The sequence below is a fragment of the Balaenoptera borealis genome (assembly GCF_965194805.1).
Source record: "Balaenoptera borealis genome assembly, chromosome: 16".
Classification (NCBI taxonomy): Eukaryota; Metazoa; Chordata; class Mammalia; order Artiodactyla; family Balaenopteridae; genus Balaenoptera; species Balaenoptera borealis.
This window is the reverse complement of record NC_138872.1, coordinates 5,900,703-5,918,738: the sequence shown is the minus strand read 5'-3', so window position 1 is coordinate 5,918,738 and position 18,036 is coordinate 5,900,703. Positions and strand designations below refer to the sequence as shown.

General features: G+C 52.0%; 1 protein-coding gene across 4 annotated transcripts in view; it reads right to left on the bottom strand.

The window, feature by feature from the left end:
• The window catches only part of BMP7 (bone morphogenetic protein 7), a 92,199-nt gene that overhangs the window by 23,732 nt on the left and 50,431 nt on the right, over positions 1-18,036 (bottom strand). For all 4 annotated transcript variants that reach the window (XM_082359308.1, XM_082359310.1, XM_082359311.1 and 1 more), the window contains exon 3: positions 6,738-6,886. In XM_082359308.1, coding sequence (XP_082215434.1) covers positions 6,738-6,886 — 149 coding nt within the window. The remainder of the gene's footprint in view (positions 1-6,737; positions 6,887-18,036) is intronic.

Below are 18,036 nucleotides of genomic sequence, written 5' to 3'. Positions count from 1 at the left end.
GTGATCTCTTCTGTGGACAAGGGAGAGGAGGAAGACCCTGTCAACGAGGACAAGATGTTGGAGGCCTCGCCTTGGGAACAAAGGACTAGGTGCTTCTGTATCTGCAAAGACGATGGAGTCTCCAGCCCAAAGCAGTCTTCACCTCCCCGCCGCTTTGGGATGGACAGCGGCACCAGGAACACCGTGTGCAGGAAGCCCTCCGGAGCCGTCCTCGGGACCTCAGAACTTGTCTTCAGGGCCTCATCCCTGACCTTCAGCATATGGTCCCTTCACCGTCTGCCTCTTCCTATGAGAATGTGAGCAAAAGCCTTGTCCTATCCAAGCTGTAGCCCCGGTGCCTGCCACAGTCCCGGGTCCATCATAGCTCCACACAAATGTTTGTTGAGTGAATAAATGTGTTTTCAACACGGGCAAAAGGCTCTTGACTGTAGGAAGCCAGTTCTGACCACCAGGTGCCGGGGCTGGGAGGGTTCAGCATTGCTCTACAGGCTGGGATCCGTCAGGCACCGTGGCCAGGCCCACAGCACTTTTAGGGGCCTGGGAAAACGTTATAACATCTCTTAAAATCAGAAGAAAAAACATGAACTTTTTAGGGTTGGAGAAAATGTTTTCATTTTTAATCCAGCCAGGATTATATTCATCGTTATACCAAGATGGTCATAAACCAAGTTGTAACATTTCTGAATGCAGGGAGGACCCCCTGGCCACTTCTGTGGCGCTGCCTCCTCCACTTAGTCCTGTAGGAAGCCCACTGTCTTCCGGGTCCTTTTTCAAACTCTCTTCCCAGGAAAGGGGATGTGGAGAGAAGAGCCAGGCAGAAACCAGGATGCTATAGGGTCCCAGGCTCTCTGTCTGGGTGGCCCAGCCGTGCACCCAGCAGGGGCCTGTTAATTACACACTGCCCCTCAAGGTGTGGCCACTGGTGACCACATTCCTCGAAAGGCTTTCCAGCAACGAGCAAGTCTGGAGTCAGTCAATCTGCAGCAAAGCCCAGGTCTACCCTGGGAGCAGAGTAACTTTAGTCAAGTTGCTTGGCCTTCTCGGCCTCCGTCTCCTCACCTGTAAGATGCTGGCCATAACAAACGTGCTACCTGGGCAGGGTCACTGTGAGAATTAAACACATCGATAACAGCAATAATAATATCTAACACTCACGCATGTGGACAGGGTGCCGGCCCAGGGCTCAGCATTTTTACATGAATTCACTCTTTTCTTCCTCCCAGCCATAATTATGCCCGAGGAACAGATGAAGGGACAAGGCATCAGGAGGTTGGACCAGCCGTCCCAGATCACACGAGGCTGCCCCGCGGAGCATCAGGCTATCGGGCACTGGATTCGGTGCAGGAGCCGCCAGAATGTCCCCACTCTGGTCCTGTACCGGAACTGGGCACGGGGCCTGGCTGGCAGCGAGGGCGCAGCTCTCACCGGCACCGCCTAGACAGCCCCCTTGCCAGCTGGCGAGCCCTCCACACTGGTGTCAGGTCCCCTCTGCTCAGGGTGCCTCTTCTCCCCTCTTCCCACTGCCCTGGGGGTTCAGGGGGGCGCAGCCTGTGTGGCTTGGGAGGTGGAGGGGCTGCCTCTCTTCTTGTCCTCTGTACAAGGAAAGACGGCAGACGCCAGCCCTCCTTCCCGCAGCGTCCTGTCCTCAGAGATGAGACGAGGCTCCCTACTGGGTTCCTGATGAGCCCCAGGTGCCCGGGGGGTTTACGGGCTCCTCCCCACACAGGCTCGCTGGCCGGCGGAGGCCTCAGCTGTGCCGCTCCGCTCTACTCCGAGGGGTGACTAACAGGAGGGCCGCAGCTGGAGGAAGGGGGAACAGACGCACGCTTCCTGGGTGGTCTCAGGCCGCATTTGGAGACCCGGTGAGCCGGGGCTCACCTCACGTCGCACCAAACATCAGGAAAGAGGGTCTGTGACGTCTGTGCCTCACTAAGCAAGCTGGCCCGAATTACTATCATCAACGTGCCCATTGTATGGGTGAGGAAACTGAGGCCCCGGAGGTGACCTGGCTGCATATTCTGGCAGGTGCCCAGTGGCTGCAGGATGCTGTACCCCGACTCAGTGCCCCATCTCCTCCCCTCCCAGACGGGGCACTGGGAGCTGGGCACGGGTGCCACGCCCTGAAACCCCGTCTTCTCCAGGTGCTTTCGGAGCTTATGTTAGTGCTAGTAGGTGGTCCCCGGGCAGGGGCCCGGCTGTCCCTACAGGCAACGCAGGGCTGGCACACAGTATGTGCGCATCGGCCTGCCCATCAAACGCACCCCAGAATCCACGGACTCCCCAGTAGGCCCTGCTGGTCTTTCACCTGTGTAGGCATCCAACACGAAAAGGTTCTGACCCAGGTTTAGACCTGAGTGGACTTGGCCAGCCCGGGCACCATCTTATAAACAGGGTACCCCAAAACACGGGGCAGAGTGTTATCACTGGGCCAGACCCCAAGTTAGAAGGAGCCTGTGAGAAAAGGCAGATTCCTGGGCCCATCCTTGGGGAATCGCCATCAGTGGGTCTGGGGGTGGAGCCCGGGAATCCGCATGCTCAGTGTGCCACCCAGGGGGATTGTGACGGACAACACGTGGGAGAAACACCATGGAGGGAAACGATGTCCCAGCCAGGAGCCTGTGGTCTCAGCAATGCTGGGCTCACTTGCTTCTTATCTCATCCCCCAAAAGATGCAAAACCTCATATGCCCAGTTGGCCATTGAATACTTTCCTCCTCCCTGACGGTCTGGGTGGGCGGTCCTTCCCTGACCCAGGCAACCAGGCTAAACTTGCCGCGTCAGCGTGCACAGCACCTGGACAAGCCGGGTCCCAGGGCGGCAGCATCCATGCCCGGCCCCCAGGGGAGGAGATGGGGCATCAAGTCAGGGGCATGGCGTCTAGTCCTTACCCTGGCTCTAGGCAGCATCTTGCGGCCACTAGGCTACGCTCCCCCTGGATGGAGAGGGGTCCCCAGGCCTCAGCACCTCTCAGGGGCCCCAGTTTCGTCACCTGTCCCTCGGGGATGTTAATGATAGCATCTACCCCGCTGGTAATGGTGAGGATCACAGGAGACAATGGCAGAAAGCACTTACTTTGTGCTTAGCAGCTACCACATGTTAAGCAATTAAGCTCTTCACTTGCATGAGCTCATCTAATCCTTTGCAACCACCCTGGGAGGTGGAAACTATTATTAACCCCATTTTCCAGATGAGGGACATTAAGTGACTCACCCTGGGTCATGTGGCTAGAAACAGCAGAGCTGGGACTTGAACCTGGGGAGTCTGGCCAGCTCCTGAGCCCGAGCCCATGTCACCATCAGGCTGTGCCACGTCAATAAACACTGAGCCTCAGCCACAGGTTGGGGGGAGCAGACGCTGGAGGCAAAAGGGGGACAAAGTCCCTGACTGTGGGGGAGAAAGGGGATGGCAGGCCTGGGTTGAGTGTCACTTAAGAGAAAAACCAAACCTGTGCCACCCTGAGCCAGAAGGGCAGGCAGGATAAAGGAGCACATGACCCACCGGATCAAGTTGGCAGGTCAAGCCAATACCCACAAGTTCAGGGAAACGGTCACTCTGAAGAGGTCAATCAAGTCTCCCTTAGCCTCATTTGTGCCTCATCTCCACTATGTTCCACAGGGGCTTTTAAGGACAAACAAGAGTTGAATGATTCTATCGCCAAATAAGTTTGGAATTCTTCTATGCTGTATACCCTATCAGGAGATTCACAATGGACATCAGCAAAATAAAGGCTCTGATAAGTCCTGCAGTGAAACCTGTTTAGTTTATCCAACCTAGCATTTCTTGCACTTAACTGATCATGACTCTTCACGGAACACAGTTTGAGAAATTCTGGTATAGAGCAGGGGTTGCAAACTCCTTCTGTAAATAGTATTTCTGAAAATAATATTTTCAGCTTTGTGGGCCATAGCGTCTCTGTTACAACTACTCAACTCTGCTGCTGCAGCACAAAAGCAGGCCCAGGTGATATACATAAACCAGTAAGTGTGACTGTGTACTAATAAAACTTTATTCATGGACACCAAAATGTGAATTTCCTATAATTCTATGTGTCACAAAATAGTCTTCTTTTTAAAATTTTTCTTAGCCATTTAAAATTTTGAAAACTATTCTTAGCGCACAGGCACCCAAAAACAGGCTGGAGGCTGAATTTGGTCCACCGTGCATAGTTTGCCAACCCACTATAGAGCAATGGGAAACTCCAGCATCTTCTAGGACCCCACTATAAAGTGTCAGGGGCATGAAAAGGGGAAGGTTTGGAGGGGTGGGGAGCCTGGGGGAGACCATCAGTAGAAAGAAGACCAGACTGGAAAGAAGACAAGTGTGGTCCTAAACTCTGTGGCCCCCTCCCACATAGCATGTGACCTTAGGCGGATAATTCTGGGGAAAAAATTATAAAATTTATCTATATTTTCCAAATCCACTTGGCCAAACCAAGCATTAACCACAGTAAAAAGAAGAACTAAAAGCTGGAACAATATTTGCAGCTCAAATCGCAAAGGGCAAAATATCCCTAAAATATAAAGCAGAAAAAGACCGACACCCTATGCGAGCAATGGGCAGAGGAGACAGAGGTTCGCGGGGAGGAAACTGCAAGTGGCGTATTCGAGAAATAAGGGCTCAACCTCGCACAGAGGAGAGAAAAGCAAAGCAAAACTACAAGATCCCACGCATCATCTATCGGATCAGCAAAGACAGGTACATTTGAGAGGTTGTCCCGACAAAGAAGGGGACACGGGTGCCCTCGTGCATTGCCGGCGGCGGGTGCAAATGGAAAGACCTCTCCGGAGGGTAAACTGGCAATACCGATCAAAACTACAAACAAGGACTTCCCTGGGGGTCCAGTGGGTAAGACTCTGCGCTCCCAATGCAGGGGGCCCGGGTTCGATCCCTGCTCGGGGAACTAGATCCCACACGCGTGCCGCAACGAAGAGCCTGCATGCCGCAACTAAAAGATCCTGGGTGCCACCTAAACAAATAAATAAAATATTACAAAAAAAAAAAAACTACAGACATGCCACTTTCAGGAATTGTTCCTAGACCTACACCTACTCAAGTGTCCAAGGACATGTGTGCTGAGGTTCTCCACTGCAGCTCTGTTTATGGGAGCGGAAGATGGGAAAACCCTAGACGTCCATCCCGGGTGGATTGGATGTGTTACTCTTGGTGGTAGTAACACAACAAAAACAATGACAACAACAACTCCTTTCATTTAGGGCACGTGTATTACGAGCCGGGCCCTGTTCTCAGCCCTCACTACTCAAAGCACTGTCCAGGGACCGGCAGCCTCCGCATCACTTGGGGGCTGTTTGGACCACAGCCTCCCATCCGTCCCAGACCTGCTGAAACAGAATCTGCATTTTCACAAGAGTCCCAGGGAATTCCTTTGTACCTTAGGGCATTATTTTTAAAACTCTTCCTGTATTAACTCACTCATTCTCAGAACAACCCGATAACCCAGGCTCTCTTATTACCCAAGGGTTGGATATGAGGAGCCAAGGCTCTGGGACGTAGGCGAAGTTGTCCAAAGTCACACAGTGAGTGAGCGGCAGAGCTGTGTCCACTCCACACGTACACAAAGACACAACAGCCTCTAAAGACTAAGGAAGCTCTTTAACAGCGGAGAAAAGACCAACCTCCGAGATACGTTGTCTGGTGAAAAAAGCAAAGCGAACAACACTGTATATACTATGATAGTATTTGTGGGAGGAAAAAAAAAAGGAAAGCGGAATCTATATCTAATTGCTTAGATACCCAGAAGGCATCTCTGAACAGAGAGACACCCAATAACGTGGAGATAGCTGCCGCTGGGAGGTGGAACTCAGCAGCTGGAGGAAGGAGGTCAGAGGGAAACTACTCACTGTTGCACAGGGCTATAACTTTTGAATTTTGAGCCAGGCACATGTATTACCTATTCTAAAATAATTCTTTTGTAAACTGGTGTAAGGAAGAAGTTACCCACCCTAAAGGCATCCCCACTTAATAAGAAATACGCTTTGGGGAAGGAGAGATTGGCACAGCCGGGCCCACCCTAGTCCCGCACGTGCTTTCCTGTCTGCCCTTCTCAGAAAAGATGGGTGTGGGGTGCGGGGGAGGTGCTGGGGGAGGGCGGGCGGACAGCGCATTCTCCAAGTATCTGGGACTCAGCACCACATTCAGTCTCTTGGAAGAAGGTTAATGCCTCGTATCAGTGCGGTGGTCCTTAACCGGGGCAACTGTGCCCCGCGTGGGACACTTGGCAACGTCTGGAGACATTTTTTGGGTGTCACAAGTGGAGGAGGCTATCTATCTATCTAGTGGGTAGAGGCCCGGGGGTACTGTTAAACATCCAACAATGCCCAGGACACCCCAGGATGTCCTGTGTCCTGAGTTTGAGGAGCCTGCATCAGCACGTTCTATGTTCGGGCATCACCGGAGGCTCAGCTAAAGTGCAGGTTCTGATGCAGCAGGCCTGGGACGGGCCAGAGAGTCTGCATTTCGAACAGGGGGAGGCCACCCATGCTGCTGTGAGCAACTAGGCCTCACCCACCCCAGCTCTGGCCAACTGTGTAATCATCTTATGCAAAAGGGGTAGGGACTGCTTTCGTTTTGGATCAAAAAGCTGGAGAGTAAGTACTGATGGGGGAGGGGGCAGGGGAAGCCTGGTCCTGATGGAGACGAGCACGTGGACCGCCGAGATCCTCCTCGAGTCCACGGCTGCGGGCCGCACCGGCACGAGCTGGCGTGGCGGTGGGGACTTACCATCCAGAGTCTCCACCGAGAGCTGCAGGCCCAGGTTGTGCCGTGGGTTGACCACCCAGTGGTTGCTGGTGGCCGTGATGTCGAACACCAGCCAGCCCTCCTCCGAGGCCCAGAGGGTGCGGCTGTCGAGCAGGAACAGGTCCGACTCCCTGCAAGAGAGGAGAGAGACGCAGGCTCCGGGTCAGCAGGTCATGGCTCGGTGCCCCCGTCAGCCAGCCAGCCACTGACAGACAGGAGGACCTTGTGAGGCGGGGGAGCTGGCAGGAGGTCTGTCAGTCCCCCCAAAGTGGGTTCATCAGACCAAGAGCCAGCCATGGAGATCCCCAGGTAGCAGCCGTGGTGGGGAGACGGAGTGCAGAAGAGGTGTAAAGAGATACGTGCAGGAGACAGGGAGCTGCTACGAGACAGATGCGCCCTTCAGATTCGTTAGGGGGGATGCCAGTGAGACAGAGCACAGGAAGGCAGCAATTTTACAGCCTCCATGAGGCCGGAAGTCTCAGGGAACAGCAGTCCCCTTTCGGTGGCTTATTCACCACTCGCCAGGCACTGTCCCCAGTGTGGTACACACATTCTCATTCAGTTCTCACAACCCTAAGCTGTGGGAGTACTATCATCTCCCATGAATCCATGGTAAAACCATGACATGCCCAAGGTCATGTAGCCAGGAAGTTGCTAGACTGGGGGTTTGAGCCCAGGCAGCTGAGCACCAGTGCAGACGCTCCTCATTTCCACACTGTGCAACTTCCTCATGAGCCCACCAAGTGTTAGGAGGTGGACCCCCATGCAGACTGACACCATTAATAGAGGGAGTCCTTTAATTCTCTCTTCCTCAGATTTGTAGTAGCCAAATGGGTAAAACCACAATTGACCTTGTAGTGGATGGAGGGTGGATGGATGGATGGATGGAAGATGGATGGATGGATGGATGGATGGATGGATGGATAGATGGAAGATGGATGGATAGATGGATGGATAGATGGAAGATGGATGGATGGATGGATGGATGGATGGATGGATGGAAGATGGATGGATGGATGGATAGAAGATTGATGGATGGATAGATGGAAGATGGATGGATGGATGGATGGAAGATGGATGGATGGATGGATGGATGGAAGATGGATGGACGGATAGATGGAAGATGGATGGATGGATGGAAGATGGATGGATGGATGGATGGAAGATGGATGGATGGATGGATAGATGGAAGATGGATGGATAGATGGATGGATGGATGGATGGAAGATGGATGGATGGATGGATGGATGGATAGATGGATGGATAGATGGAAGATGGATGGATGGATGGATGGATGGATGGAAGATGGATGGATGGATGGATGGATGGAAGGTGGATGGATGGATGGATAGAAGATTGATGGATGGATAGATGGAAGATGGATGGACGGATGGATGGAAGATGGATGGATGGATGGATGGATGGAAGATGGATGGATGGATGGATGGATGGATGGATGGAAGATGGATGGACGGATAGATGGAAGATGGATGGATGGATGGAAGATGGATGGACGGATAGATGGAAGATGGATGGATGGATGGAAGATGGATGGATGGATGGATGGAAGATGGATGGATGGATGGAAGATGGATGGATGGATGGATGGATGGAAGATGGATGGATGGATAGATGGAAGATGGATGGATAGATGGATGGATGTATGGATGAATGGATGGACAGATGGATGGATGGCTGGATTTTTACATTCCTAGGTAGTAGAATTCTAGTATGTAAGATATCTTAATGTCTCTTTTGCACTTTTAATTATAAGGATTCAAAGTTTAAATATTTTGAGTCCTTCGATAGTCAATTAGGATATTTGAGCTCCTACACTGTACCAGGCTGTGGGTCCAATGATGAACAGCACCCAACCAGCTCCTGCCCCAGGGTACTGACAGTCTCTATCATACCTGGAGGGATCTAATTTTCCTGGGAATTCAGGTGAATTTTCTCTGCTCACACCTTATCAGATGTACCAACTACTGATTGAGCACTTACCACCTGCCAAGCCCTGGGTTGAACTGCCTGCCCAGATCATGTCACTGAGTTCCTACAATAACTCTCTGAGGTGGGTAATATTAACTGTACCACTGTGCAGGTCTCAGAACAGAGGCTCAGAAAGGCAAAGCTGTTTGCACAGGGTTACACTGCTAGCACACAGCTGAGGCAGGCCTGGAACCGAACCGGGCCCCCTGTGAGGCTTGCAACCATACAAGAAGAGAAGGTCTTCCGGAAGCTGCCTTTGCTCAAGTGTCGTTGTCATCATTTAAGAGCCTTTGGCGAATTAAACCCATTGTATATAACTCACTAAGCCATCGGCCAAAGCGAGCAGCAGATACCCCCTCCTTGAGATGAGGCACAATCTCCCTATTGACCCCATCCCCCGCTCTCCTTCCTGAAACTAGTGCTGACCACCCTCTTCATCTTTCCTGTGTGGTCTGGAGACCTCCAAGTTTGTGAGATCTCTGTTGCATCATAACACATTAGACATTTACCAAGCATATTAAAATGTACAAGACTCAGAGAAGGCATGCATGCAGAAAACAAATTGGTAATGTTACCCAGTGTCTCAAATTTACTTTCACTCGGAACCCAGCGGAAATGTACTGGGAGATTAACGGGTCACTCAGAGAAGTCTACACAGGGTGGAGAGCCAGGCTCAGAAGCAGACAGGAGCCAAGACAGCTGAGAGGGTGCAGGGCTGTCTCATCAAGGCACAGTTTTTGGGAGTGAGGGAATGAATTTGAGCTGTATTTCCCTCTTTGACTCTCTCCATCCAAAAGTCTGAGGGCAGAGGATCTAGTTGGCCTCGTCAAGTCCCTGCCCCACCCTTGGCCACGGGAGGGCTGGGCACCCCACTCCACGGTGATGGACAACATCACCAGGACCACAAGATGGAAACAGGAGTTATCCCCACCTCACGCCCCCCAAAATCCCACTTTTTAAGTGATACTCAGTAATCGCCAGAACCCAATTCAGAAAATGCTGAATTACATTATGTCACGCACGTGAACGAGATACGACTTCTGATCTTACGGCCAGCAGAACGGAGCCACACTACAGGACAGTGCATTGTCTCTTGACCAGCCAAACCGCAGTCCCTGGTGACTGTAGGACACTTGCTGCCTCTGTAATACAGAGAGAGCAGGGGGGCAAGGACGTCTTTTCAGAGCCACAGAATATTTTGAGGACACTTTGACTTTCATGGCCAAACTGAATTAAAATAACGAGACAATCTTTCATGATCCGTTTACTTCTACTTCTTCCCAGTGCCTTTTCAGAGGTAGTTTCAGAACTGACTTGGGGGGACGTCCACACAGATTTTAAACTTCCAAACAAGAATTTCCACTGTCTTCATCTCCAATCTGCCTTGATGGCTTTCCTGGCTATGGAGATTACCAAGACTGTCAACGAACCAGTTCGCTGCTCTCGATAATTAACAGATGAGAGAAGAAACACCAGTCCGAGTCAAAACAATTCCCTCACTCGCTCGGGCTCCCAGGGCCCCGGTAGGCAGCCTCTATACCACAGCACAGAAGTCACAGACCTGGGTGGCGACTTCGCTGGAAAATTATTTGCCGGAAAATGTGACCAGATATCTGGATAGGCCCTGATGGACAGTAAAACAATGAATAGCAACTTAGGGAATGGAATTGGGCCTTTGAACAGTGAACGCCTTGCCAAACGGTACGAAACGTTCTCTTATTACAGCCGGGACACCGAGGGCCAGATGTTACAGGCGAGCGTTGACTCAGCGTGAATCAACACGCGAGCGTGTGCGGACCCCCTGTCCTGAGCCCTAGCTCGCAGTTCGTTCCGGGCTTGCTGGGAAGAGCCGAACCTTCGTGGAAGGCATCGGGACAGGAAAGCCCTGCCGAGGCGGCGGGAGTGAGATGCTAACACAGACTCTGCTTTGAGACAGAAAGCCCAGCCCCAGGATGGCCGCGTGAACGGGACAAGGGAGCAATTACCCAGCAGCCGCGTCCAGACTGACGGCCGGGGAAGTGGGAATGTCTCGCTGCCACCTCCAGCACCTTATTCGAACACACTGGTTCTTACAACTGGGAGGAACCAACAAGCCCTTTGTGATGTTCTTATTTACCATGAACATACTGGCCTCCCTGACGAGCCCAGGTGACAGCAGAGGCAGAACGGCTCAGGGTGGGAGCCCCGGGGAACCTAAATGCACTCCTTCCCCTTTCCCACTGCTAAGAATCTAGGTGCTTTCCGTGCACCAGCTCCCTGATCTCCAACAGTCAGGTTACTGTTCCCATTTTATAGATGAGGGAAGTGAGGTTCAGCGAGGGGAAGCCAACTGCCCACATGGATAAACCTCCTAAGTGACAGGGGCTTCCCTGGTGGCGCAGTGGTTAAGAACTCGCCTGCCAATGCAGGGGACACGGGTTCGAGCCCTGGTCTGGGAAGATCCCACATGCCGCGGAGCAACTAAGCCCGTGCGCCACAACTACTGAAGCCTGCGCGCCTAGAGCCTGTGCTCCACAACAAGAGAAGCCACTGCAATGAGAAGCCCGTGCACCGCAACAAAGACCCAATGCAGCCAAAAATAAATAATAAATAAATTAAAAAAAAAAAAAAAACCTTCTAAGTGACAGAACCAGGATACAGCGCCGGAAGTGTGACCTGAGGACTTGGTACTTAAGCCCCATCACCTCCTTAACTCACCCTCTGGCCAAGGGACAAGAGACCCAGGAGGTTGTTCAGTGCTGCACGATGCGTGTTATTGTCACAACATTGTGTGGAGCAGAGAAAATAACTAGAGGGGGGATGACGTCCAGGTGGCAGGGAACAGAGAAGGCAAGCAGGGCAGGCTAGCTCATTCCGGAGCCTCACTTTCCTCCTCTGTAAAATGGAGAGAATGCCCTCTTCTTCAGCAGCTGGAGGAAGCCGAGTGAAGACTAGCCTAGTGACAAACTCCCACGGCTCCTAGACCATCGCTATAGTTACTACAAGTCATGTAAGTGCTGGTGTACTGTAGGAAATTGGACGGTAGGAAATTGGATGATAGGAAATTCTGTTGGACGGTAGGAAATTCTGGGATGGGAACTTTATCTATGTTGGTCCCGGTCATTCCATGACTGCCCAAGATCCATGGAACAACAGACCACATGTCCATTCAAACAACGTTCGCCTTGGACTCCAGCACTCATCAGACAACTGTCTCCGGATGTTCGCAGTCGGAGATTTTCTGCAAATATGGCCATCAACAATTCCTCCTCTCCCTCCCCACATGCAGCTCTCTCATAAATCGGGGAGGAGGTCTGCTCCCACCTCTGACGTCTGCACTGACCACCTGACTTGTTGTGGACTCAGTGGCAGGGAGGCCCTGCCATGTCCAGGAGGAAGACGGAAGAGGCTTAGCAGATCTGCTTCTGCTGCCCACTGCGCTGGCAACTCTGACTCTTCTGTGGGAGAGATGACATGGAAGGGGAAGGGGCAGAGGCTGCGGAGGAGGGGGGGTCTATGAGGGGAGAGAGAGAAAAGCCAAGCCAGCCCTCAGCAGACATGCCATCTAGGGTGTTCCAGCCCCAGCCAAGGTCTCAGCTTCATCAGGGACTACAGCAGACGCTACCAAGAGTAGAAAAACTGCCCAGCTGAGCCCTGCCCAAATTCCTGAGCAATTAAATGATTGTTGTTTTAGCCACTGCGTTGTAGGTGGTTTGTTCACCAAAGAGATAGAACCCAAACAACAGTCACACTGTTTAGAACAGAAAAACCGAAAACAAACCATCTACTGAGAGGGACGGGTAAAAACAGAGGGTGTATCCAAGCGCTACACAGCTGTGTCAAAGGACCATATAAATCCATACTTCTTGACAAGAGGGAAACACGGTATTAAGTAAAAAGGTGTCATAATACAGGATGTGTAGTATGCAAATTTCTGGGAAAATACAATATGCTAAGATTGGTTAAAAAAAAAAAAGGAAGTAGAAAATTTGAGTCACCCAATATGCACTAACAAATTGAAATAGAAGTAAAAGGCCTTTCCCCACACCCAGATGGTTTTATACTGTATTTTTACCATATTATCAAGAGATAATTCCTTCTGGACTTCCCTGGTGGCGCAGTGGTTAAGAATCCGCCTGCCAATGCAGGGGACACGGGTTCGAGCCCTGGTCTGGGAAGATCCCACATGCCGCGGAGCAACTAAGCCCATGTGCCACAACTACTGAGCCTGCGCTCTAAAGCCCGCGAGCCACAACTACTGAGTCTGCACTCTAAAGCCCGCGAGCCACAACTACTGAGCCCGCGTGCCACAACTACTGAGCCTGCGCTCTAAAGCCCGCGAGCCACAACTACTGAGTCTGCGCTCTAAAGCCTGCGAGCCACAACTACTGAGCCCGCGTGCCACAACTACTGAAGCCCGTGCACCTAGAGCCCGTGCTCCGCAACAAGAGAAGCCACCGCAGTGAGAAGCCCGCGCACCGCACCAAAGAGTAGCCCTTGCTTGCCGCAACTAGAGAAAGCCTGTGCGCAGCAATGAAGACCCAACGCAGCCAAAAATAAAATATATACATAAATAAATAAATTTTTTAAAAAAGAGATAATTCCTTCTTATACAAATTGGTCAAGAAAATGGAAGAGGGCAAAGTAAGAACCTGTATTGTAAAGCTAACATGTTATTGATTCCAAAGATGGATAAGGCCAATTTGAACAGACATTTCTTTAAAGATATACAAATGGCCAGTGAACATATGAACAGAGGGTCAACATGATTAGCCATTAGGGAAATGCAAATCAGAACTACAGTAAGTTAGTACTTCACAGCCAGCAGGATAGCTAAAACCAGAAACACAGACAATAGTAAGTGTTGGCCAGGATGTGGAGGAATTGGAACCTTCAGACACTGCTGGTGGGAATGTGAAATAGTGCAGTGAATTTGGAAAATAGAACGGCAGTTTTTTAAGAAGTAAAACATAGAGTTACCATATGACCCAATAATTTTACTACCCAAGAGAAATGAAAATCCTATACATGAATGTTCATAGCAGCATTACTCATAAGAGCCAAAAAAAATGGAAACAACTCATATATCCATCACATGATGAACACATAAACAAAACATGGTAAGCCCATACCATGGAATACTATTTGGCAGTAAAAAGGAATGAAGCACTGACACATGCTACGACATGGGTGAACTTTGAAATCATTATGTTAAGTAAAAGAAGTCAGACACAAAGGACCACATATTGTATGATTCTATTTATATGAAATGTCCAGAAGAGGCAAATCCACAGAGACTGAAAAGATTAGTAGTTGCCAATAGCTGAGGATGGGGAAAAATGAGGGGAGGCCGGCTGCTAATGCGTATGGAGTTTGCTTTGGGGTGGTGAATATCATCTAAGATTAAATAGGGTAACCTTAAATAGCACAGCCCTGAGTATACTAAAAACCAATGAATAACATACTTTACAAGATTGAAATGGATGGTATGTGAAATATATATCCCAATAAAGCTATATTTTAAAGAGTGAATAAGCCCAAAATATAGAGCACAGTGGCATGATGCTAAGAATTTTTTTAAGGTTAACACACCTATGTGTGGAAAGCCTAGATGCACATACTCGGGAGCTGCAGCAACAATCCCCCTGGGGCTGTTTCTCGCCTCTACACACACACACATCGATGTTGTCGCAAGTCGGCAAGCACAATCTATTTCTGAAAGAAGTGAGATAGTACGAGGTCCTCATTGTTTCCATGTTTTACTGCGTCTGTGGAACAAACACAGGCAAGGTGGCTGGCCTGGCTTCACCCCCTCTTCTGGGTGGGGACAGTTCTGCCCGTTCCTCCAGGCTCACAGAGGTAGCCGGGCTGGGGAACAAAGCCGGTCTTCCTCCTACTCATGCTGCTTCCGATGAAAGGAACAGCAGGAGACCCAGAAGGCAGACTTCACCCCTCCTGAAACCCAGCCTCCCCCAAAGCCCTGCTCTCCGCGAGGCGTGAACCGCCAGTGACCCCAACTCCGTGGCAGAAGGGGTGTTAATATTTAACCACCGGCCTGGGGACACAGTGCTGCTGGGGCTTGCGGGCTCCTCCTCCCAGGGACACCAGGAGAGTGGCCGAAATCTAACCCATGGGGGAAGCAGGAGGAAGCCCACACCATCACCTGACCTAGTTTCCAGCATCTCAGCCCACCTTCCCCTGGAAAGTCCGACCACAACGGAAAAGTGGGTATTTTTAAATCTCCAACGTGGGAAGGTGGAAAGTCCTTTTTTTTTTTTTTGCCCTCTGGCTCCTTAGAGACTATTTAGAGACTGTGATCTCAAGGGCCTTCGCCCACGAGCTTCTCCCGGAGTAGTAAGAGCCCCACGCAGAATGCAAGACGCCACCCGCTCCGACCAGGGCCTCAGAGACATTGTTAATGCTTTGCATACACTCGGCTCCCAGGGAAACAGCCCCGGGACTGAGAATGGAAGTCTGGGGATTCCTCTGGCCCCCGGGGTTTTCCAGGCAGGAACAGGACCCATGGGAAACGGATTCCCACGGGGCCACCCAGTGCCCATTGCCTGGTCACCTGGGACCGTCCCTGAACAGTCTCAGGACCCAGTTTCACTCTCCTTCCCCCCGACCCTAGAGCGCTGTAGGAAGGACACTGCCTTCCACCTGCCAGTGGGGCCCAGCAGTGCAGGGTCTTCACAGCCAAAAAGGACCTTGGAAATCTACTCCGGATGCTTTCATTTTCAGCCGGGAAGACCAGAGTCTGGTGCACAGACCGCTGGTGGCTGCATGGGAATCAGAACCCAGCCCCGGGCCTCAGTCTAGGCCAGTGTGATGGAGGCCGAGACCCAGCTTGACTCCCTCTGGGATCCCTCAGACACAGCCCATCACCGACAGGGAGCAGACGCAGGCTGGGGTTTGGAAGGGCCACATTCGGAGTCACCCAAGGTCTCTCCAGGAGGCCTCGCTGGTGGCAGGGGGCATCAGCACCCCAGCTCCGCATCCTGGGCACCTACTGTGCGCCAAGCCCTTGAGTGACATTCTCTCACCTAATCATTCCTCTTCCAACCAGGTAGACATAATCACAGCCCCTACTTCATAGATGAGACAGCTGAGCTGCAGGGGAGTTAAGACAGCGTCCTCAGCTAGTGACCGGCCGGCCCCCGACCGGAAGTGACATGAAGCACATGGGCCCATTCTTCACATCGGTGCCCCCAGCCAAGAATCCCTCCCTGAGGTTAGAGGAGGTGGAGAGGATCCAAGAGAGAATGTGGCTGGCCCAGTGCCAAGGTTCCCCCCAACGCCATCAGAAAAAGGGAAAAGAACTTGACATTACGTGGTGTGCAGAATGATACCCCCTCAAAGACATCCACATCTAACCCCCAGAACCTGTGGATTACATGGCAAAAGGGATTAAATCAAGGATTTCTGAGATGGGAGATTACCCTGGATTATCCAGGTGGGCCCTTATGAGTGAAAGAAGATGACGGAAGGGTCAGAGAAGGAGATGTCGGACAGAGCAGAGGACCGAGTGATGTGACTGCTGGCGGGGGCCACCAGCCGAGGGGTTCAGGTGCCTCTAGAAGCTGGAAAAGTCAAGGAAACAGATTCTCCCTAGAGCCTGCAGAAGGAAGGTAGCCCTGGAGACATCTCCCTCTTAGCCTACCGAGACCCATTTCAGACTTCTGACCTCCAGAACTAAAAGATAACAAATTTGTGTTACGCCACTAAGTTCGCGGTAATTTGTTACGGCAGCCAGAAGAATTTAAGAATTTCCCTCCTGAAACACACTCTGAACACCTCCTATGTCTCAGGAGTTCTGCTGGGAACCAGAGGCACAAAGGCAGCCACAGACGGAGCTCTGGGTCCATGGGCCGTGGATGCATCCCATCGTGAGGGCAAGTCAACCCTGACTAAGTGGAATGGAGGAGAGGAAGTGCCCCCTGGGTGAGCAAGACAAAGGAAAGCACTGAATTTGGGGGGGTGAGGCTGTCCAGGGAGGACATTCCTTGGGAAGTGTCTCCTGAGGGAGGCCAGAGGGGTGAGCAAGGCCGGTGCAGCCAAGAGGGCAGGAAGGGCATTCCAGCAGAGGGAACAGAATACGCAAAGCCTCATGAGAGAGGCTACCGTGGAGGGGGTGCAGGTACTTGGTGAGCACAGAGGCGTGCGGTGGCACGGAGCTGCAGGGCGGCCTGGCCACGGGACGGTTCAGATGCTGGGAGAACTGGGAGGCTGGCAAGAGTTTTAACCAGGGAGTGGAAATAACTGGCTTTGGGCAAACTCTCCCTCACCCCTGCTCTGACCCTCACCCTGTGGCTCTTTGGGAAACTGCACGGCTGGACATTTTATTTCAAAACCCTGCACGTTGTAAACCGCTTCTGGGTCTCGAGAACGTTCCTCAGAAGGCAGCGAGCGACGGAGAAGCCAGAGCTTTCCCAGGCTAACATGATGTCACGGAGCGGGGCAGTCATGGCGCTGCTGAGGCTGAGTCAGGCTGGGAAGCCAGCAGCCCGCTGTGCACCTGGAGGCAGCCCCGCCTGCCAACACCAGCCCTGCAGGGAAGCCGGGAAGGAGATCAAAGGAGCCGGCAGAGGAAATGGGGCGTGGCTGTCATTCGCCTCCCGGGTCAGGCAGGACCCAGCCCAGGTCCCGGCACCCCACCTGGGGCTTCAGGGAATGCCCCACCTTCTTCCAAGTCACCCAGACAGTCCCTGGTGTCCCCGGGACGGGAAGATGAAGTCAGAGAGGTCCAAGGCTTTTTTTAAACACTTTTTTTTTTTTTTTTTTTTAAGGCTGCACCTATCCAGGAAGACTAAAATTAAGTCATTTGGGGAGAAAGGTGGAAAAATACACAAAGAAGCACAATATTCTCCTCCCGCAGCCAGAGCACGAGTCACCAGCCCACAGCTTCCCTGCCCCAGGACCATCTGCCTGTCTGTCTGTCTGTCTGTCTGTCTCTCCCTCCTCTCTTCCCTTCCCCATCCTCCACCTGGGCATTCACAGAAGGGTCAAGAACACCCCTGTCCAGGGTCCAAGAGGCCTGTGTCACTGGAGTCAGGGAGCAAATCAGCAGCTGTTAAGGCCTGGGTCTCAATCTGTCCGTCTGCAAGAGGAAGGATTTGGAGTTTATCAAGGTCTCAAAAACTGCTTCCCGGGCTTCCCTGGTGGCGCAGTGGTTAAGAATCCGCCTGCCAATGCAGGGGACACGGGCTCGAGCCCTGGTCCAGGGAGATGCCACATGCCGCGGAGCAACAAAGCCCGTGCGTCACAACTACTGAGCCTGCAGTCTAGAACCGGCGAGCCACAACTACTGAGCCCG